A 23,873-nucleotide genomic window follows, 5' to 3' on the forward strand; every position below is an offset into this window, starting at 1 on the left:
ATATAATTTGGTTTTTTAGGATGGTTGTGCTTTAAATACTCAAATATATATTCTTTGGAGGTTACTGCTTGCTGTGAAATAAATTACGTTCATTTAGGCCGTTTGAACGTCGGTGTTGCCATATGGCAACGCTAGGCACTTGTACTCAGTAAAAGGACGAATTTTCTCTTTTTTGTTTTAGAAGAGTTTTCTCACTTGCTGAGGCCCTGGAGATTCTTTATAATGACGATATTGAAGGTGATGTGTTTGTTAATCTCCCAGATCCGAATACAGAAGAATGATGGATTATTGTATGTGCTGTGGCTGGACAACTCATTTGTCACAATGATCTCTTCTTCATGTGGTGCACCAGAAGTTGGCCAAGTCAAGAGATTCTCGGAACTAAAAAAGCGAAATATAATGATTCCCAGACCAAAACTGGTAGCCAAATATAATACATAATGGGAGGTACTGATCAGAAGGATCAGAATCTAGCATGCTATCGCATTGCAATAAGAAGCAAGAAATGGTACTGGTGTCTCTTTACATGGATGTTAGATGTCACCATACAAAACAGTTGTATTTTGTATAATAAAGCAAGAAACCAAACTATTTCTCAGCTTGATTTCAAGAGAGAAATAGCAACAGTGTACTTGCAAAGACACCAAGCTTTACCAAAAGGAGCCAGGAGACCTGCATAAAGGGCATGTTCTGACAGCCGCTTATCAGATTCAATTAGGTTTGATAAGACTGACCACCTCGCCCAGCACACTGAAGGAAAGAAGAAGAGGAAAAGGCGTGCACACAAGGACTGTAAATCTATTGTGAGAACAATGTGTTCAAAGTGTAATGTGGGATTGTGTATTGACTGTTATATTCCATTCATGTAAAATAATGCTGAGTCCAAGGTTTGATTTTTGATTATTAATTGTACTGTGTTATAAAGTATCAATTGTACAATGAAGACTAAATAATAAATTTGCACAAAACTTGTATATGTAATAAGAAATTTCAATAACCTACTTATTTTACTTGAAATTGTAATCCATATAAATTTAGGTAGTGAAAGCGCTTAGCACTGCCATATGGCAACATCAAATATCTCGCTAATGGCGGTAATGACTTTCGTCGAAACAAATCTGTTGTGTAATTTATGCCTTTTACAGACATAATAATGCAATTTTTTAAAAAAATCACGAAAAAATTAATTCCGGCGCTAATGGGTTAAAACAGAAAGCATAAAATTCTACACCTTCTCCTCTACCTATTATTTTACAATTCCATACTTAATATCCTGCCTCCCCAATGATAAAGACATGGGCACAGAGACTGTCAGCAATATTATTTGTACAGCTCATAGCCTTCAGCAGCCACAAACCTAGGGGTTGCAGAAAACACATCACATAGGTATGACCATTAGCCCTAAAATAAATATCCGGCACAGCAGGCAAGCAAGCAGTTTTAATTCGTTACTGAAAGATTAGTTACACTGACTCTTGAATACAGCTATTACCTTGCTATCTGGACCTGTAGCTTGAGTGTTGAACTCTGTTGGAGTTTATATTTTTGTTTACTGATAAGACAAATCTCATTCATTGGTTCTGATTCACACTCATGTTAACAGTAGTTGTGTGATTTACTTCTGACATTTCTGACTAATGACTTAGCACCAATCTTGTTTCCAAATGCTTAGGCATGTTGCAGTAACTTGCTCAATTTAGTGTCAGGCTATGATATTTAAGTGATGAGGAGCAATAATGATTACCAAAATACACAGGATAACTAAAATGATCAGAAAGGTTATATACAGTAAAGTAGGTTAAAAAAATCAGTAGTGTCTAATCTCAGTGAGGAACTTCAAACTTTCAGCGCAGGGCAGGAGCACGCAGAGGAACTATGGGTCACATATAAAAGAATAATTGACCTGATGGTATACGATAGAGTGCCTTTGACAAGTGGTGGTCACATGGCCACATTTGTTACAAGAAAGATACAGGGTGTTTCAAAAATGACCGGTATATTTGAAACGGCAATAAAAACTAAACGAGCAGCGATAGAAATACACCGCTTGTTGCAATATGCTTGGGACAACAGTACATTTTCAGGCAGACAAACTTTCGAAATTACAGTAGTTACAATTTTCAACAACAGATGGAGCTGCGGTCTGGGAAACTCTATAGTACGATATTTTCCACATATCCACCATGCGTAGCAATAATATGGCGTAGTCTCTGAATGAAATTACCCGAAACCTTTGACAACGTGTCTGGCGGAATGGCTTCACATGCAGATGAGATGTACTGCTTCAGCTGTTCAATTGTTTCTGGATTCTGGCGGTACACCTGGTCTTTCAAGTGTTCCCACAGAAAGAAGTCACAGGGGTTCACGTCTGGCGAATAGGGAGGCCAATCCACGCCGCCTCCTGTATGTTTCGGATAGCCCAAAGCAATCACACGATCATCGAAATATTCATTCAGGAAATTAAAGACGTCGGCCGTGCGATGTGGCCGGGCACCATCTTGCATAAACCACGAGGTGTTCGCAGTGTCGTCTAAGGCAGTTTGTACCGCCACAAATTCACGAAGAATGTCCAGATAGCGTGATGCAGTAATCGTTTCGGATCTGAAAAATGGGCCAATGATTCCTTTGGAAGAAATGGCGGCCCAGACCAGTACTTTTTGAGGATGCAGGGACGATGGGACTGCAACATGGGGCTTTTCGGTTCCCCATATGCGCCAGTTCTGTTTATTGACGAAGCCGTCCAGGTAAAAATGAGCTTCGTCAGTAAACCAAATGCTGCCCACATGCATATCGCCGTCATCAATCCTGTGCACTATATCGTTAGCGAATGTCTCTCGTGCAGCAATGGTAGCGGCACTGAGGGGTTGCCGTGTTTGAATTTTGTATGGATAGAGGTGTAAACTCTGGCGCATGAGACGATACGTGGACGTTGGCGTCATTTGGACCGCAGCTGCAACACGGCGAACGGAAACCCGAGGCTGCTGTTGGATCACCTGCTGCGCGTTGCCCTCTGTGGTTGCCGTACGTGGTCGCCCTACCTTTCCAGCACGTTCATCCATCACGTTCCCAGTCCGTTGAAATTTTTCAAACAGATCCTTTATTGTATTGCTTTTCGGTCTTTTGGTTACATTAAACCTCCGTTGAAAACTTCGTCTTGTTGCAACAACACTGTGTTCTAGGCAGTGGAATTCCAACACCAGAAAAATCCTCTGTTCTAAGGAATAAACCATGTTGTCTACAGCACATTTGCACGTTGTGAACAGCACACGCTTACAGCAGAAAGACGACGTACAGAATGGCGCACCCACAGACTGCGTTGTCTTCTATATCTTTCACATCACTTGCAGCGCCAAATGTTGTTGAAAATTGTAACTACTGTCATTTCGAAAGTTTGTCCGCCTGAAAATGTACTGTTGTCCCAAGCATATTGCAACAAACGGTGTATTTCTATCGCTGCTCGTTTAGTTTTTATTGCCATTTCAAATATACCGGTCATTTTTGAAACACCCTGTATGTAGATTTGTGTTGTCTTTGACTGCATAAACACTCAGTGGACATTTTGTTGTTTTTACTACACTTTGTGAACTATAACTATGATAACTACTACTATAGTTTGTATTTATACCACATTACATTTTTCCTAGCACTGATGAGGAGGAATTTCTGACTAACTCGTAATCAGCTTGCTTGGACATTCATATGATGGTGCTGTGGAATCTGCAGATGATGACATTATTTTACCATAAGTTGAATTTAGAAAATAATGCTGTCTGGAATATACTTTTGCCATGCTTAAGTCAATGTAGGATGCACATTATGCAGCTGACACTTTGTGATGACTGAGCTATTTCAAGACCCTCATTTAAATCAGTATCCAACTCCCTAAGATAGATAGCTTGAATTTATTGGCCAGGAGCTAGACACTCAACCACACTGTGCAATAAAAGTTTACCGAGTACATGACTTGGTGCTGAAATAATCATCATTTGGATGTTGTGCATTTCTCTCCAATTTTTTTTTTATTTATTTTTAAGATCTTGCGTTGGACAGTGTCGCACTTTGACAACAAAAAATTGCACTGCAGGCTAATAAACTACAGGTTATACGACCAGGAGATATATAACTAGTCTGGTTTTTTCTGACACTGATGGAAGCTCAGTGTAGCAGCCACTGAATGCATTTGGACAAAAGCCACACAAGACATTGAACTGCAAGCAGTGAGGATCTGTGAGTGGTCATAATTTGCGGACCAGCTCATAAATGGGACTACTGGAAGACAATAACAAAACAGGCTTAACTTGAGTATCAGAAATTGTACTAGCCTTCAAAAACAGTGGAAACCATTGGATTAATTAAAAGTTTTCTTCAAATCGTCAAACACCAGAAATGTAGGAATTGACACAGCTTGTGTAGTGCCAGTAGTGTTGATCAAAATATTGCCCCGCTTTTTAAAGATGATGCACATGCAAATAATAGTGTAAAGTTAAACTTCCTTCCACACTGATTTCACATATACCATGAAACACTTCATCAAATACACAATGGGAGAATTATGTTTGAAACAGCTTGTGCTCACAATAAACAAAAATGAGGAAAGACAGCTAATCACTTGAAATTTATTCACACATAGCACATCAATAGAAGTACAGACTTTATTAACTTCCTAAAAACGGTTCTTTTTTCCTAGTTTATGTACAAATTTTCCCAGAAAACAGCATGCAGACATCCAAATCTTCTCACTTTTGGCAGTGTACTTAAGCTAAAAAAACAATTGTAGTTTCAAAGCTAGTAGAGCTTGTTACATATGACCACATGACACACACAAATGAACCATGGGAGAGTGATGGCCTTTCTCCATTTTTTGTTATTTTGATCATGGAATATCCATCACTGTGATATAGCTTTGTGTTAAAAAGTCTATTTTGATGACAAAAAAGTACTGAGTGGCACAGCAATGACAGCTGTGACTACGGCATATTCTTCGCAATATGGGCAATTTCAGTTTTTCCTCCTAGCACTCAATACAACTATAGAATAAGCTCATTTCAGAGTAGACATGTTTCTCATAATTTTTATTTTTTGTTGCAACAGAATACTACAAATATTAAAAATAATGTATTCTACTTAACTGGTAACCAAAAGCCATCTACATTGGAAAAACTATCTACATTAAAGCAGCAATTAACAATGTGAGAATAAGTGATTGCTATGGACACAGAAGCAAAAATTAAGGTGACTCATAACATTCTGGACTATGCTGCACAATTCTTTAAGGGTGAAAAAGTCCCCCCCCCCCCCCCCGTTTTGAATCAACTGTGTCAAATGTGAAACAATTTTCCTTTATAAAGCCTGTGTCAATTCTTGAGCTGTCATGATATTTTAGTGAAGCAATAATAAATATTTATATATTGTAGATCTAATGTTGATATACTGAACGTAAACACAAAATTTCAGCAATAAAATTAAAGCCAGAATGCACTGAAGATGGTCACACATGCAATAAGATTCCCTGCTGTGGTGTCTTAATATTACTATAAGCTATTGTCAGCTGTTGTACAAGGTTGTGATTGCCACACTCAGCTCAGTTTTGTTAACTGTGCAATCTTTTTAACAAATAAATATGGACACTCTTCTTATGAAAAGGAGATGTGCAGCTGCATCACACACATTTCCAAAGCAGATACTGTAGGTTCACTGTAGCACACTAAACAAAGAAGTTAGTTTCTAGGTATCAATGTAGAGAAGCAACTGCTTGATTTTATTTAGCCTCTTATGTTTCCTTGAGAATCATGAAAGAAGGTCATACACATGGAAGAGATCTCAAATCAGAGACAGATTTTAAATAGTAAGACATTTCCAGGGCAGATGTGGATTCTGACCACAATTTATAGGTTGTGAACTGTAGGTTAAAAATGAAAAAATAGCAAAAAGATACGAAATTAAGGAAATGGGACCTGGATAAGTTTAAAGAACCAGAGGTTGTTGAGGGTTTCAGATGGAGCATTAGCCAATGATAGACTAGAACAGGAGAAAGGAGAACAGAGAAGACAAATTGGTAGCTTGGATGATGATGTTTGGTTTGTGGGGCGCTTAACTGCATGGTTATCAGCGCCCGTACAATTACCCAATCGTTGCTCAGCCCAATTTCGCCACTTTCCTGGATGATGATGAAATGATGAGGACAACACAAACACCCAGTCATCTCGAGGCAGGTGAAAATTCCTGACCCCGCCGGGAATCGAACCCGGGACCCCGTGCTCGGGAAGCGAGAACGCTACCGCGAGACCACGTGGTAGCTTTGAGAGATGATAGTGAAGGCAGCAGATGATCAAATGGGTAAAAAGACAAGACCCAGTGGAAATCTTTGGATAACACAAGACTTTGAATGTAACTGATGAAAGGAGAAAATATAAAAAAAATGCATTAGATGAAGCAGGCAATAGGGGATACAAACATCCAAAAAATGAGATTGACAAGAATTGCAAAATGGCTAAACAGGAATGGCTACACAGAACAAATGTGATTTGGCAGCTATATCACTAGGGTTAAGATAGATACCACCTAAAGTAAAATTAAAGAGGCATTTGGAAAAAAGAGAAGCGGCTTTACGAATATCAAGAGCTCAGATGGAAAATCAGGGCTTAGCAAAAAAGTGAAAGCTGAAAGGTAGAAAGAGTGTAAAGGACCTATACAAGGGAGATGTACTCTCCAGAGCAGTATTATAGAAATGGAACAGGGTGCAGATGAAGATGAGATGGCAGATATGACGCTGCGAGAAGAATTTGACAAAGCACTGAAAGGCTTCAGTTGATACAAGACCCCGGGAGTACACAACATTCTGTCAGGACTACAGATAGCCTTGGGACAACCTGACATGACAACATTTCCATCTGGTGTGCAAGATGTATAAGACAGGCAAAATATCCTCAGCCTTCAAGAAGAATATAATTCCAAATATAAAGAAAGCAGGTGCTGACAGGTGTGAATGTTATTGAATAATGAGTAAGTCATGGTTGCAAGAAACTAACACAATTTCCAAACAGAAGAATTGAAAAACTGATAGAAGCCGACCTTGGAGAAGATCCATTTGGAGTCTGGAAAAATGTAGAAACAAGCGAGGCACTACTGACCCTACGACTTATCTCACAAGACAGACGAAGGAATGACATACCCATGTTTACAGCATTTATAGACTTACAGAAAGCTTTTGACAGTGTTGACTTTTTGAATTTCTGAAAATTGAAGGGGTAAAATACAGGTAGCGAAAGGCTATTTACAACTTGACACAGAAACCAGACTTCAGTTATAGGTATTGAAGGGCACGCAAGGGATACATTGGTTGAGAAAGGAGTGAGACACGGTTGTAGGCTATCCCCAGTGTTATTCAGTCTCTACATTGAGCAAGCTGTAAAGGAAACCAAAGAAAAATTTAGAGTAGGCATTAAAATTCTGGGAAAAGAAATAAAAACATTGAGGTTTGCTGATGACACTGTAATTCTCTTAGAGACAGCAATGGACTTGGAAGAGGATGTAAGATGAACATCAACAGACAGAAAACGAGGACAATGGAATGTAGTCTAATTAAATCATGTGAGGCTGAGGGAATTAGATTAGGAAACAAGACACTAAAAGCAGTTGAGTTTCGCTATTTGAGTAACAAAATAACTCATGATGTTCAAAGTAGAAAGTATCAAAAAAGTAGAAGGGCAATGACAAGCAAAGTGTTTCTGAAGAAGACATATTTTATTACCATCAAATATAAATTATGTGTTAGGAAGTCTTTTCTGAACTTATTGTATGGACTGTAGCCACGCATGGAAGCAAGACATGGACAAAAACAGTTTAGACAAAAAGAGGATAGTAGCTCCTGAGGTGTGGTGCTACAGAAGAATGATAAAGACTAGATGGGTAGATCACGTAACTAATGAGGAGGTACTGAATAGAACTGGGGAGGAAAAAAAAAAAATATATGGCAAAATTTGACAAGAAGAAGGAATTGGTTGATAGGTAACATTCTGTGTCAGCAAGGGATCGCCATTTTAGTACTGGAGGAAAGGGGGGGGGGGGGGATCATATTGGGAGACAAGAGATGAATATAGTGAGCAGATTCAGAAATATGTCAGTTGCAATAGTTATTTGGAGATGATGAAGCTTTCACAGGATTGAGTAGCATGGAGAACTGCACCAAATTAGTCTCCTGACTGGAGACCACCACCACCACCACCACCACCACAATCACATATTTTTGTTTGAACTGTAACCGTCCAATTTACTTGTATGTGGCACATACGATACAGCATCAATAGAGTGCATCTTAACTTATAACAAGGAGCAGTGTTCTTAAGGGCCACATCAAAACTTAATGAATGGAAGGAAATGGGTCTGTTACCTCTTGACCTATCTGATTGTTATTTATGATATAAGCAGATGATCTTTATGCGAGGCAAATGATTGGACAGCAAAGGATTTTCTGTAATAATAGTCATTCCTTGCTACAAGCAGTTTTCATTGTCTGTTCTTATAGTAATTCTCAGAGTATCTTATGTCTTTGGTAGGTATGGATATGACTGACAGGGTCAACAGTTTTCGGTTGTCGGCTATGATGGGGGACAGTGCGTTGCCTCTAACAAAATTTCTTCAACTATTTGGATTTTTGGATGAAGTCGTGAAGTGTTCAGTATGTCGTGAAGAAATGAGGATTATTTCCGGCGTCTCGGACCAGGGACGGCTGTATGTGGAGATGTCGTAAGGATAACAGGTCAAGGGAAGTGTTCGATCCCAATTTATGAGATCGGGAGCTGCTGTTGAGCTATGTAGGTCAAGGGAAGTGTCCGATTCCAGATGATACTGTGTTTTGTGGCATTTGGGGAGTTTTGTGCTGTCGGTTTTTTTCACCATCTTGCGTGGTTTTGTATGGGGGTGGGTTTCTAAATTTGTTTATATTTAGTTTGTCCCCACCAAAAAACCCCGTTTCCCGTGCTTGTCCCGTTAGTGTCATTAGGCATTTTGTGGAATGTGTGCGTGTTTGTTTTTCGATGTATTTTCGTCCTCATAATGTGTACGTAACAACTTTGCATACGCCATATTTGAATCGTGGTTTATGGTCGTTTCCACCATATTTGTGACGTCATGGGTCAAAGCAGATGGGCGGGACCGAACGCTTCTGTATTTCCCAAGAAAGAGCATTTGCCATAGTTACCACCAGTGTTCAGACATTTTTCATACCTGGAAGCCAACTTTTCTATGCCCTCATAGAAAGATGCTGCCAGTGAAGGCAACAATTGCTGAACAGTTTCTTTGCATTGTCATCAGTGTCAAAATGCCTTCCTATAAAATCATACGTCAAGAACAAGTGGTAGCCAGAAGGTGCAGGGTCAGGGCTGACAACAAGTGATCAAACTACTCCCAACCGAATTGCTGAATAAGGTTTTGTGTGACACCAGCCAAATGGGTACTTGTTTTGTCATGAAGCAACAAGATGCCTTAACTGAGCATTCCACTCAATTTGTTTTGAATTGTGCACCGAAGTTTTCTCAATGTTTCACAGTATCATACAACAGTGAGAGATTTAGGCCTACTGCTGGGAAGGAACTCAACAAGCAGAAAAAACACAAGAAACAGTGTTCTTCATTGGCGACATCTTTCTATGAAGAGCTCATAAAGAATTGGTTTCTCATTACGACAAATGTCTGAACAATGGTAGCAACTTCGTAGAAAACAGTTTATGAAATGCTCTCGTAAAAATAAATTTTGGCTTGAAGAAATCAATTTTATGAGGTTTTTTTTCTTTTTTTTTTCTCCTCCCCCCCCCCCCCCACCCCAGAAAAGTACTTCCTTTCTGGACATACCTCACACCTAGTTACTATTAATATTCATCTTCTTTACATCAACATAATGTTTCCTGGTGTGAAAAATACCAAGTTGCTCTGTGGTTCGGAATCCGCGATGAATTGTGAGTTTCCTGTAAATGACAGGGTAAGTCAATTCAAACATCAGAGGAAGGAATAGGCATACCACCTCCAACAGGTCCTTGCCCAGCAAAGCGATGTGATGTCCAAAACAATCTTAGAGTTGATGACTGCTTTACTCAGCCTTAGATTATTAAACCCATGGAAAATTTATCATAGCACATGGTACCAATTGGTATTTGGTATAGGGTGTAAAACAGATCATGTTGTACTTATTTTGTATGAGACACCATTGGAGATCTTATAATTGTAATTAACTACTGCGTAAACAAATTATGACTGCTTTTGAATGACTTATGGCACAGTAAAATTTACAAAGGTTTAGTAATAATGTAACATTATCCCCCTTTAGTATTCTAGTGCTGAAGTACATATAAGGATAAAAAATGTTCAAGGAACCTGTGTTTCACAATTTCTCTTCATTATAATAGCTAAAGTTTCACAAACAGTAATAAATAAATATATTTGAAGAATTTATTACAGTCAAGTCTTGAAAACCAGCAGACTCATGATGCCAAGTTTGGTGTTGAGCGGCAGTTCCATATAGAAGTGGAAAAACGGCAACTATTGCGGGCAACTTTGTTTTAAGTTATTTTTGTTTTCTTTCATGACATAAATAAAGGCACGGATAACAGCACACAAAAAGTTTCCAAATTATATAATACAGCATCACCAAATATGTTTCATGTGTAAGGAACACATGAGGCTGGATATAACAAGGAATACTTAACACAATTAAGGCAGCAGATATGAAGTCCATCCATACTACCATCAAAGATGGACAAGATAACAATTGAAACTACCTGAAGAAAGCTAAGGTTGAAAATGAGGCATTCAGACTACAAAGAGCTCCTGACAAGGCCTCCTAAATATGCTTTGACCAGAGTCCCCAAGAAGAGACCACGAGAAAGACTTTTTGTTAGCAGCTCTTAAAGGACAGCTCCCATACAAATAAATAATAAACCTATTACATTATTACAATTAGCAAGTTTTAAAAAGAAGAAATGCCTATGTGCATCAAATACATGAGCATTATGGATGAACAAGAAAAATGGCTCACAAACAATTAATTGGTCATATAAATACCTAACGTTGAAATCTGGAAGACATCTGGTATACAGATAATTGACTAAAGCATGGATGGCTAGAGAGATGTGATGACATGGAAATGGCTGGGTTGGAGGTCACTTCTTAAAGGGGGTTTATACAGTTTTACAGATTAACAGTTATTAACATGGTAACAAATGTAACAACATACTCTAAAATAAGACATACCTTTTAAATGGATGAGGGAATGTCCACTAGAATCCGTACTAGTAAGATTTTCTTCACACAGCTGTGATACAATTTTTTTTCTTTTGGCGTCATTAATGATTTCTTGCTCGGCTTTAGTTCTCAGTGATATATTAAATCCTGGATCAACGTTTTCACCATAGTGCCCATTTTCACCATTAATCACTTGTTCACTTCCAATTATATCTTGATACTGCATTGCCTCAGAATTGTCGTCAGACGTAACAGTTGTACCATCTTGCTCAGCTGCAAGCCCCATACCAGTAAGTCCAGCATCTGTTATCTTATTACAAGCAGCAAGTTTCAAAAACTGAAGGCGAACCTGATATTTACAAATCATCTGTAACGACTTGTCAGTAACACCATTAAAACACCACCCCAGGTCAAGATGTGTGAGTCCTGGAAGATGTTCAGCTAATTTACAAACAGTACGTTCATCAACAGCAAGTGCTGTCAAATACAGTCTTAGGAATCGTGGATTTATGCTACAACAGAGTGCAGTTTCAATGCCTTTACCAGTAACTTGCTCACAATGTGACAGATTGAGATTCCTTAATTTCTTAAGTTTATTTAAAGTACTAACACCGGAGTCAGTCAATGATCTACAGTTTCTTAAATTTAAGCTTTCTAAATGTACAAGTTTATCAGAGATTGAATTTACTGCTACATCTCCAACACGCGAACAAGCACTCAGATCTAATTCTAACAGATGATTCTGATGTTCTGCGAGACTTACAATACCTGCATCAGTTAGCTGATCACACGACTGTAAGTGAAGAGTAGTCAAAGAAAGATGAGGCACAGTTGCCAATTGCATCAGAGCTGCATTATCAATTAGTGTACAACCAAACCGTAGTTTCTGTAACATTTTTGCTTGCTTTGTGACATAAGTCAGAATATTATGAAATGTAAGGACACTCTCTGAAGCAACACAGTTGCCAGACTTCATCATAAAATCAGGATAAAATTTCTTATACAGCCCCCTGTTGAAAGATATATAGCAACCCTTCAACGACAAATCTTCCAAATTTGATGCTACAGCTACAAACCTATTGAACAATGCATCAGACAAGTATCTGTTAAATGCAAGGCATAGCCTGCGAAGCTTCTTCAATGTTTTAATGAGCCTACTTATGTCTGTGTCAACTTCTAGCACTCGCCCAGACATTAACAGCTCTCTGCAACCGTTAATGCTTAGACTTTCGAGCTTAACACATTTCAGTAGTATATCAACAAACATTTTTTCAGAAACATCACAATTATGCAATGCTAGGGATCTCATTTGTGGGCAAAATTTATCCCAAAACCCCTTTAACTTATTTCCAAGTTCAACTTCTTTAAAAACAAAATGCATGAACGATCCACTGCTGCTTTCCAGAACTTCCAGCGGGCGAGTTAAGTCACCATGCAAGACAACAACTTCATTCTTGTGAAGACCGAATTCTTGTGCAGCTTCATACCACAAACGACACACCTGACTAGCACATATTCTGTCAGCAAGTGGCAGGTACTTCATGATATGAATAACGATCTGAAACAAAGTGTGAAAAAATTAAAGCTCGACTTTCTGCAGAAGCAGCTCATAGTCTTACATACAGAATTATACAGTACTAGATAGTATATTAGGAACGTTTTGTTTGAATGCAAACATTAATATTTACAGAGCCAGTACCAAAAACTCAAATGATTAAGCATTTTCTTTGTTCACCGCTCGGCTTTTACGTCACAATTACAAACATTGATAGATATAAAGAAAACTAAGTACGTAGGAACCTTGAATTTGTACATTACTTTACTCATTGTTTGTCTAATCAGGTAAGTAATACGTGGTAATAAGATCTTGTAATTTTATAGCGCACTTCAAGGTCAATATCAAGTTCACACAATATAACAAAGACACATGAAATTAAAATGAATATGTCGTTGTTATTTACCTCTATCGGAAGATGAAACTGGACGGATTGGAAACCATTCGTCATTATTGTTGGCCTGACTCCTTGTCTGTTCAAAATCTCAAAAGATATTAGAGAAGAAAATCACAACAAAATCGGTAGCAGCTTCCGCATCACTTCATTACCGCACAAAAATAAACAACTCAACTGCTTATACAGTAAGCAATATTACTAACCGTTTTCGCCTGCTACCATGCTGTCCGACTTGAACAGCAATCTTATTTTATGTTGCCTATCTACCTAACACAATACTCTCCACACTATCAGCGCTTAACTGACAATTACGAGGAAGTCTTAGCGCATCCAGGATTAGTTAATCCGATGTAATTACTTCTTGCGCCAATAGATGGCTAAATATAGTTGCATTAATCGACCATAGATGGCTCTCGTGCGCGAGAACACCCGACTTACCGAAGCCTGCAAGGTATACATCGACGGGTGGCTCCACAGTTCGGTGCGGTCGGCGATAGACTTACTTCGCTTCTGCGCGCGAAGCTTGGGGTGTGCACCTCCCCCTACAATAAAGTCCTCAGTTATATCAGTTGAGCAGACAGTCTGGCTCCGGACAGACTGTAGGTCCTATGTGGTACACACAGTTATTTCGCGTCGCGTTGGCTAGCTTCGGTTTGGGAAAACAGCTGTATGATTTCGATTTGAATAGACAATAACAATGAATACTTTCAAGAGCTAAAATGAGATGGCCTATGAGTAAATGCTATTCAGTAAAAATGATGTTATTCTTTTTCATAAGCGGCGACCAAAACCTGAAGTGCGATATCGTCATATTTCGGAAATGCGTCTGAAAAGCGTGCGAGTGAAAGAAACTGTGGTTTATTATATCCTTAATTTCATCTGAATTGCGCGATGTCAGTTGATGCAGGTCAGTGACAACAGGTCGGCTATTTTCGCATGCTGATGCTGTGATCAATTAGAAGACGCCGAAACGCATCGTTTCCTCAGGATGTCACGTCGCAAACAAGCGAAGCCACGGTCACTCAAAAGTGAGTAGTCCTAGACTATGGTTTCCTATTCTTCGAATGTCACGGAAATTTGTCCTTGGAGAGTGATTTCAAAAGCCGACGCTCAAGAAACTGCCGAAGCAGTTTTAATGAATTGTGGAAAACGATACATTTCTTAAGTATTTTGCCTCGTGATGGTGGCAACATACCTACATAGAAAAGCGCTTGATTGTTTTTGTGATCGTATAATCAGAAGTAACCCATTGTTGGCCGATCGCGGAGCCTGTATGGTTTTTCAAACAATGTCAGTAGTTTAGTACGCTATTTGCGTTTCATGTATTTACGTAATTGACCGCGTCCTACTTTTCTGCAGTTATAGTGTTAATGAAATTAACACTCATATCTAGCTGAACACAGAAGAACAAATCTAGGTTATTTGAATGAATGGAACTGGCAAATTAACTTGTACCAAGATTTCTGTGAAAAGAATGCGAATATTGTTTTCTTAAGAAGACATAAGATCTTATCAAAACTTATCGGCGTATGATTTGCTTCTTTCTGCCAAATAACAAACAAGTGCTAAGGGAACATGTGAACCGTTATAACGGGCTGTTGTGGTCTATGGAACTGACAATTAGCTTGTACCAGCATTTCGGTGAGAGGAATGCGAATATCAGTTTCCTAAGAAGACATAATTAAGATCTTATCGAAACTCATCGGCGTATGATTTGCTTCTTTCTGACAAAGAACAATAAACAAATGCTAAGGAAAAACGTGAACCATTACAACAGGCTGTTGTAGTCCATCCGCTGAACATTATAAACGATTTGTCTACTTGGGTCAAATCACAAAACAGTAAGTCTGGGTGGATTCTCGGTATTTTTTCTGAACTTTCTGCTGATTTCAAATAATCAAGAGTTGTCGAGCAAATATGTAATTATCATACGGGACCTTGAGGAGAATCCCTGAAGTGGCCCCTTTTGCGAATCCTATTATTTTCTTTTTTATGAATGTAACAATCACAACTAGAGGCAACAAATAATGATACGTGAATCGTAATAAAAATGTGTGTGTGTGTGTGTTAAATATGTGCGTAGGCATGTGCAAGGGAGCGTTGCTGAATACGGTGTAACATATCAAAAAGTTGATGAAGCCTTGGTAAAAAATTCAAGGAAATGGAGAGATGGACTGAAACAGATCTTTTTTTTTTTTTTTTATTCCAACAGAAATTGAGACTAACGCACTAATATCGAAAGGAAACAGCGTTTAGCCCCTGTAGGTAGGTAAAATCTAACAGAACTCTTGATATACCGGTATGTAAATTGTTGAAGAGTTGCAATAAGGAAACTGTGACAACAGTTCGCGCTCAGGTGCCATACCGGTCTTCTCTCACGCGTCGGATAAAATCTCTGAAATGCGATAAGCACCAGATCAAAGTACAAGCAGCACGAATTGATCAATGCAATGATATGAAAATAACAGTTCGTTTTCTTGTGTTTCTTGTTGTTGTTGGTGGTGGTGTCTCAATCCGAGAACTGGTTTGGTGCAGCTCTCCACGCTATCCACCCTTTGTCAGCCAGTTCGTCTTGGAATAACTACGAGGGCATCTCCATTACCAAACGGACGACGTGTCGTATCAAATTGTTTTTTAGTCAAGTTGTGCCATATAATTTTTTCTTCCCCAGCTCGATTCAGTACCTCCTCATTAGTTACCCGTTTTACCTCTCTTAATCGCCAGCGTTCTTCTGTAGCACCACTTTTCAAAAGCTTCTACTTATTTTCGTATCTGAACCTCTTATCGTGCACGTTTCTCTTCCCAAAGAGGCCACACTCCAGACAAATACCTTCAGAAAAGACTTTCCAACAATTAAATTTATAGCAGATGCTAACAAATTAGCCTACTCTTTTTCAACCGGTGCTTTTCGTGCTATAGCCAGTCCGCATTTTACATCCTCTCTGCTTCAGCCATAGTCAATTACTCTGTTGGCCAAATGTCTAAACTGATCTACTACTTTCAGTGAGTGTCTCATTTCCGAATCTCATTCCCTCAGCATCGCCTGATTTAATTCTACTACATTCCAGTACCCTCGATTTACTTTTGTCAATGTTCATCTTATAACCTCTTGACGAGGCACAATCCACTCCATACAACTGCTCTTCTAAGTTCTTTGCCTTAACACCCTTTCCAAATTGCTCCTTGGTTTCTCGTACTGCTTGCTCAGTGTACAAATTCAGTAATATCGGAGATACGCTATAACCCTGTCTCACTCCCTTCTCAACCACAGCTTCCTTTTCACGCCATTCGACTCTTCTAATAGCCGCATGGTTTCCCTACGAGTTGTAAATAACCTTCCTCTTACTGTATTTTCCCCTGCTACCTCCAGAAATTTAAAAGAGTGTTTTGCAGTAAACATTGTCAAAACCTATCTCCAAAATCAACAATTGCTATAAACGTAGGTTTTCCTTTGCTTAACCTTTCTCCTAAGATAAGTCGTTGGGTCAGTATTGCCCCGCATGTTCCAACATTTGTCTGGAGTACAAACTGATCTTCCCCGAGGTCAGTTTGTGCCAGTTTTTCCATTCTTCCATCAAAAAGTTGTGTCAGTATATTGCGAGCATGAATTATTTGACTGATGGTTTGATAATATTCACGTCTAACAGCATTTGTTTTCATTGGAATTGGGATTATAATTTCTTCTTGAAGTCCGAGGGTGTTTTGCCTATCTCATATATCTTGCACACCAGGTGGAATAGTTTCCTCAGATGGTAGAGTTTTGTTACGGCTGACTCTCCCAAGGACATCAGTAATTCTGTGGGAATGTCGTCTACCGCCAGGGGTCTTGTTTTCAACTTAGGTCTGTCAGTGCATTGTCGAATTCTTCTCGCAATGTCATATCTCCCTTCTCATCTTTATCTACATCCTCTTCCTTTCCTATAATATTCCCTTAAAGTTCATTTCCCTTGCATAACCCTTTTATACAAGGTCCCCAAAGAATGGTCATAATTCAGGGGTATGACAGGATCGATCGTTTGAAAGAAAAAATTTAATATGGATATATGATTTGTTCCTAATGGTTTCCGGAGATAGAACACGTCTAATGTACATTATTATTTATTCTCGCCAACGGCCTTGCCGCAGTGATAGCACCGGCTTCCGTCAGATCATCGAAGCTACGCGCTACTGGACTTGGCTAGCGCGTGGATGTTTTTGTTTCTGCTAAAGATGGGGCCCCTCCACGCCCACACCGACGTGGTGACCAAACCAAAAGTTCTACTTTCACCTCCGTACGTATAACATGTTAGTTTTCAAATCAGGAGTCACAGGATGCGGGCTGTGATGTTGTCCATGCGTCTGGGTAGGATTACTCATTGACATGGTCCATCGGGAGACAGAAAGAGGACGAAAGCGATGGAAGGATAGCGGTTTGTAAGGGCAGAGGGAAAAAAGTGCCAAGGCAGGCACCAAGGGAGAAAAAACCTCTGCGACAGTAGGACGGGTAGTAAGGGCAGTTAACGGCTTGCTAGCTGCAACATTGCATGCAAGGTGTGGTTATGTTAGTGTGAGGTATCGTGTATCGCTACCTTTGTCGTTGCGGGTGCTCATTGTAGGGACTGCTGCAGCTGCTGCGTCCCTGTAACAGTTCCAGGTCGTCATACATTAGTGGGCGATCGACCATATATCAGCTCACAGTGTAGGGGGTGTGTGTGGCTGGTTTGCGTATTGTGTACAGTACGGCTTCCCTGCGATAGCCTGTTTTTCGGCGGGTCGAGCATCTAGGGTTGCCAGTAGTAGCTGTGTTACAGGGGCTCACCAGTACTGTCGTGTTAGCGTGCTATGGACCATAGATGTTTAGTTTCTTGCTAATAGTGTCTTTGGTCTATTATGTTTCCATCTACGGTTGTAGTTGTAGTTCCCCAGAGAAAGGATAAACGGGTTACGCGAGTGTCTCGTGTTTCTGTACAGTCGTGTGGAGAGTTTTTGGAATAACTTCAAGATTGTATCTAGCCGATATTCCCGGCGAAGATCCGCGGTGCGTGTGTAGCGCGGAGCATTGCTTATTGTATGAGCTGCAGACGGCGCAGGCGTGTGGGCGCAGCGCATTCCCAGACGGGAGCAGCATACGTCATCAGAGGTCTGATAAGTGTGGTGTACATGGATCTGGACACCCTCCTATTCAGTGTGCTACGCCTGTTAAGCATAGGGTAGAGTTGTTTGAGCCTCGCGTTTGCTATGATGGTCACGTGTTGAATGTGGTCCCCCCAGAGTAGTTTCCGGTCCAACCAGACACCGAGGATGGGTGACCGTCCAGGTCTGCCGAGCGCTGTTAGTAAGGGCAGTGCACGCAGTCCTTATGAGACCAATATTAAGAAGCTACTGCACAGAGACGTAGTGACTCCTTCACGAATACTGACAACGGCTGAGATAGCGCGTGCTGACCGCATGCCCCTCCATATCCGCGTCCAATGACGCCTTTGGATTGCGATGACTCGACGGTCGGTATGTGTTATTACGCCTTCTGAGGCCTCTTCGAACGGAGTTTAGTTCTAGTTATTTATTTCCTGTATTATTCAATACATTGTCAGTTTTACATATGCAGGCAAGTTAGTGAACACGCATTTTACCAAATGTCTATTGGAAAACAAATACACTCCTGGAAATTGAAATAAGAACACCGTGAATTCATTGTCCCAGGAAGGGGAAACTTTATTGACACATTCCTGGGGTCAGATACATCACATGATCACACTGACAGAACCACAGGCACATAGACACAGGCAACAGAGCATGCACAATGTCGGCACTAGTACAGTGTATATCCACCTTTCGCAGCAATGCAGGCTGCTATTCTCCCATGGAGACGATCGTAGAGATGCTGGATGTAGTCCTGTGGAACGGCTTGCCATGCCATTTCCACCTGGCGCCTCAGTTGGCCCAGCGTTCGTGCTGGACGTGCAGACCGCGTGAGACGACGCTTCATCCAGTCCCAAACATGCTCAATGGGGGACAGATCCGGAGATCTTGCTGGCCAGGGTAGTTGACTTACACCTTCTAGAGCACGTTGGGTGGCACGGAATACATGCGGACGTGCATTGTCCTGTTGGAACAGCAAGTTCCCTTGCCGGTCTAGGAATGGTAGAACGATGGGTTCGATGACGGTTTGGATGTACCGTGCACTATTCAGTGTCCCCTCGACGATCACCAGTGGTGTACGGCCAGTGTAGGAGATCGCTCCCCACACCATGATGCCGGGTGTTGGCCCTGTGTGCCTCGGTCGTATGCAGTCCTGATTGCGGCGCTCACCTGCACGGCGCCAAACACGCATACGACCATCATTGGCACCAAGGCAGAAGCGACTCTCATCGCTGAAGACGACACGTCTCCATTCGTCCCTCCATTCACGCCTGTCGCGACACCACTGGAGGCGGGCTGCACGATGTTGGGGCGTGAGCGGAAGACGGCCTAACGGTGTGCGGGACCGTAGCCCAGCTTCATGGAGACGGTTGCGAATGGTCCTCGCCGATACCCCAGGAGCAACAGTGTCCCTAATTTGCTGGGAAGTGGCGGTGCGGTCCCCTACGGCACTGCGTAGGATCCTACGGTCTTGGCGTGCATCCGTGAGTCGCTGCGGTCCGGTCCCAGGTCGACGGGCACGTGCACCTTCCGCCGACCACTGGCGACAACATCGATGTACTGTGGAGACCTCACGCCCCACGTGTTGAGCAATTCGGCGGTACGTCCACCCGGCCTCCCGCATGCCCACTATACGCCCTCGCTCAAAGTCCGTCAACTGCACGTACGGTTCACGTCCACGCTGTCGCGGCATGCTACCAGTGTTAAAGACTGCGATGGAGCTCCGTATGCCACGGCAAACTGGCTGACACTGACGGCGGCGGTGCACAAATGCTGCGCAGCTAGCGCCATTCGACGGCCAACACCGCGGTTCCTGGTGTGTCCGCTGTGCCGTGCGTGTGATCATTGCTTGTACAGCCCTCTCGCTGTGTCCGGAGCAAGTATGGTGGGTCTGACACACCGGTGTCAATGTGTTCTTTTTTCCATTTCCAGGAGTGTATTTTTAACTCCTTCACCTCTAAGCAGTATCGTTCACATCACATTACAGCTATTGTATAGTTCACAATAAATGTTCGAATATATCACCGTCTACTTCAATGCATTTGTGCACTCTTGGGAGACCATGTGTTGCTTGTGTGAGGGTCTCCCACGATCCTTTAGGGCAGCAGCATCCATGATGCGCCCAAGCTGCTCTTCTCGCGTTTTTACGCTTCAGTCCTCATCCAACCTTGTACACCACAGTCTTCATCAAACGCCATAAACACAAATTAAATAGCGTAAGGTCTGGCGATACGATGGCCAGTTAGTTGTACTACCATGACCAGTCCAGCATTTAGGGTTAAGTGTGGTTGAGATGTACCCTCACATGCCTGGTAAAATGTGGAGGGGCCGTGTCATGCTGGAAGTACAGTGCCATCCGTGTGCACAAAGGAACGTTCTGAATATGGTCAACAAACGACTTTTCAAGCAAATGCAACTAACTGTCCCAACGTTCGCTCTTCTGAAATGACGGGACCTGTAGGATTACAGCTTGAGAATAACTTCAACAACGAGGAGCACACCACAGAACTGCTGATGCGCCTAAACACTTCTCTGTTTGCAATGCGAATTTTGTAAGACATGGGGTGTAAAAAAAATGAAAAAGGTGTCATATTATTCTTACTTCTTGGGATTATTTTTTGGGATAAATCATAAAGCCAAGCTAAAGTTTTCCAGGTCCAGAAAACTGTGACAAGAATTTTTTGTCGTTGAACCCAGGAACATGGTGCAGAAGCCCGTTTACGGAACGAGGGATATTAACTACTGATTACCAATATTTTTATTTCCTAGTCGAATTTGTCGTTCAAAATACATCTCTTTTACATACCAACAGCTCAGTTCATGAAATCAATACTAGAAATAACAATAATCTTCACAAAGATTTAATGTCACTTACTTTGGTCCATTATTCAGGGACATACATTTTTAATAAATTCTCAGCACCAATAAAAAGTTTAACTCCCAATAAAGTCCATTTTAAGAGGAGCCTGAAGGATACATAGGTGGCCAACTCCCACCCCATTGATGAATCTCTTTGTAGAACCAACTGATGTGTGTATATTATGTTACTAATAATATTAAATAATGCGAGTGTTACAACAATCTGGCTTTTGTTCAAATTCAGTGTAGTAATGCGATCATTGTTGTTAAGTGTTGTAAAATGATTTCTCAGTTTAGTATTTATTACCTTCTAAATGAAAAGATGTTTAAACGCTTCTTGACTCATTCCATATCAATGACAATCATTTCACTTGGGATCTGTGGAAAGTACATTAGCATATTTCTTTTACATTGTAAATATTTATTATGTATTCTTGTTTTTTTTTTTACATGTACATCCTGGAGGATCTCCTCACTATGGATCAATTGGAACGGAAAGTACAGATAATCTAATCTAATCATCGACATGTTGCCAATGATGCCGCACCAACCCAAATCTATCACTTTTTCAAACCAACAGCTCGGCTCATTGAATCAGTACTAGAAATAAGAAAAATCTTTACAAAGATTTAAAGTAATTTACTTTGATCCAAAAAGGTGTCCATTATTCAGGGTGACACAATTTCAATAACTTACCAGAAGCCATAAAAAGTTTGACCGGTTAGGAGGACCAGCTGATGTGTGTAACACGTTACTAATAATATGAAATAATCAATTTTTTAAACAAGTTTTCATTTAAAAGGTAATAAACACTAACCTAAAAAATCATTTTACAACACTTAACTACAATGATTGTATTACTGCTGCTTTTCCTGCACAGTTTGTTGAAGTACATGTTCAGAAGAAATATGGGAGCTCGGAAAAATAACTGTTGCATGCAATGTGCTGAAAACTCTGGTAAACACTCTACGATCAGGAATTCGACGTGTCGGAATGCACTGACGGTATTCTTCGACACCAGCAGGATCACTAGCATTGAGGAAGGGGTAAACATAAACCATATCCGCATATTCTTGATTTGTGTGGATGTGTGGCATTTTAGCCAGCGCATGTACAAACACAGTTGACGCCACTGATACAGTTGACGCCACTGATACGTTCTCAAAGCCTGCTCTACTTCATTCGTAACACACCTTGGACAACGGCCTGTCCAACGTGCTAGTTCAATGGCGGAAAGATATCCCGAGGAAAGAGATTGTAAGCAAAGGGATAGGTTGGACTGGAATAAAACATCAAAGAGGTTGGATGGGTAAGACACACACGTAACCGTCACTAGCCCAAAAATAAATGTACATTAAATGCGTCCTATCCCGGAAACCATTCGGAGTAGGGTATACGTCCATGGAAAGTTTTTTGCTTCAAATGAGCGTACACGTCATATCCCTGAATATTGGCCATTCTTCCTGGGACATCTTGTATTTTCGTTCCACTTTCCAGCTTTCCTTTCTTTACGTAGCACAGGTTTGCAGTCTGAGCTGCTTCCCTTTTTCCAAAGGTCTGTTTAATTTTCTTACAAGTGGCATCTGTTCATTCCCATAGTTATGCATGCTTCTACATCCTTTAGTTTCTTGTCCAGCCATTCCCGCTTTGCCATTTTGTACTTCCTGTCACTCTCATTCTTAGACGTCCACATTTAATTCTACCCGCTTCATTTACTGCATTTTTTATATTTTCTCCTTTCAGCAGTTAATCAGTAGCCCTCACCCCCGAGTCTTTAAAGGAACAAACTCCCATATATGAAACAGCTTCAAATGACTGATTAACACATTAACTCACTTCTAAGGTAAATGTTTGGCGTTAAGCAAGTACAACCTTTAGGGCAACAGCGCACTAGCCCGCACTAGCCCGCCTTCGCTAACTACAAACGCCCTGGCCACACGGCACGCGGTTCTGCGATTGCCGCAGGTTACTACACATGGCCCGCCGAAAGCCGTGGTGTGTAGCCTAGGTCTGCAATCTGTTCTTCGGTCCCGTGGCAGTTCTTGCTCTCTCAGTCGTTTAGACAGCAATACGACGGACGGACAGAATTCATTTATTCGGTTTGTTGGAAATAATAAATCAAAATGGTATCTGTGGAAGAAGCTGTGGCCATTTGATTCTTTGTATGTCGTTTGAAGAATGAAAGACGCTGCAGAAGCACCGTTTCCTGCAGAAGAAATACCAGTGGAGCTTTTGACACGTTATACAAAGAGTTAAAAAGTATCAGGATAGATTTGTTAACTACCCAAGAATGGCAACATCACACTGCGACGAATTACTTTTGAAAATTAGGGGAACAGTAACTGGAATGACAACACACTTGTACTAATGTATAGATCCCGAGGAAAAGCTACTGGTAACAGTCAGGTAAACGTGTTAGTACTCTATTTAAATATTTTTGTGACATCAGGTTTCTTGTAACTAACCAGGGAAGGCCACTACTTTGGGATCACGGATATACTTCAAACTTTGTACGTCTTTAATAGGCCATTAAAACAAAATAATGTGCAAGAAGTAAGCTGCGCTAGTCTGGCAACTATACCTGTATCTATGCGAAGGCGCTGGTTGTAAGAAGTCATTGTGGTCATGTGGTTAGCGTCAGCTCGTTGTTGCCGGATCATGGACGTGGTGGCGGTTCGAATACCTGTATCACTTACTTTAAGATCTATAT

At 40.9% G+C, this 23,873-nt stretch overlaps 1 protein-coding gene across 2 annotated transcripts in view; it reads right to left on the reverse strand.

The window, feature by feature from the left end:
* LOC126174846 (F-box/LRR-repeat protein 20) overlaps positions 1-13,548 on the reverse strand; it is a 29,994-nt gene extending 16,446 nt beyond the window's left edge. The window contains exons 1-2 of one of the 2 annotated variants that reach the window (XM_049921233.1): positions 13,196-13,548; positions 11,244-12,792 (exon numbers count right to left, since the gene is read on the reverse strand). In XM_049921233.1, coding sequence (XP_049777190.1) covers positions 11,244-12,792; positions 13,196-13,240 — 1,594 coding nt within the window. In that variant the 5' untranslated portion in view covers positions 13,241-13,548. Of the gene's footprint in view, positions 1-11,243; positions 12,793-13,052; positions 13,077-13,195 lie in introns of those variants that run through there. The other variant, XM_049921234.1, reaches the window with a different exon arrangement.
* Positions 13,549-23,873: the final 10,325 nt, after the last annotated feature.

The sequence above is a fragment of the Schistocerca cancellata genome, chromosome 3 (assembly GCF_023864275.1).
Source record: "Schistocerca cancellata isolate TAMUIC-IGC-003103 chromosome 3, iqSchCanc2.1, whole genome shotgun sequence".
Classification (NCBI taxonomy): Eukaryota; Metazoa; Arthropoda; class Insecta; order Orthoptera; family Acrididae; genus Schistocerca; species Schistocerca cancellata.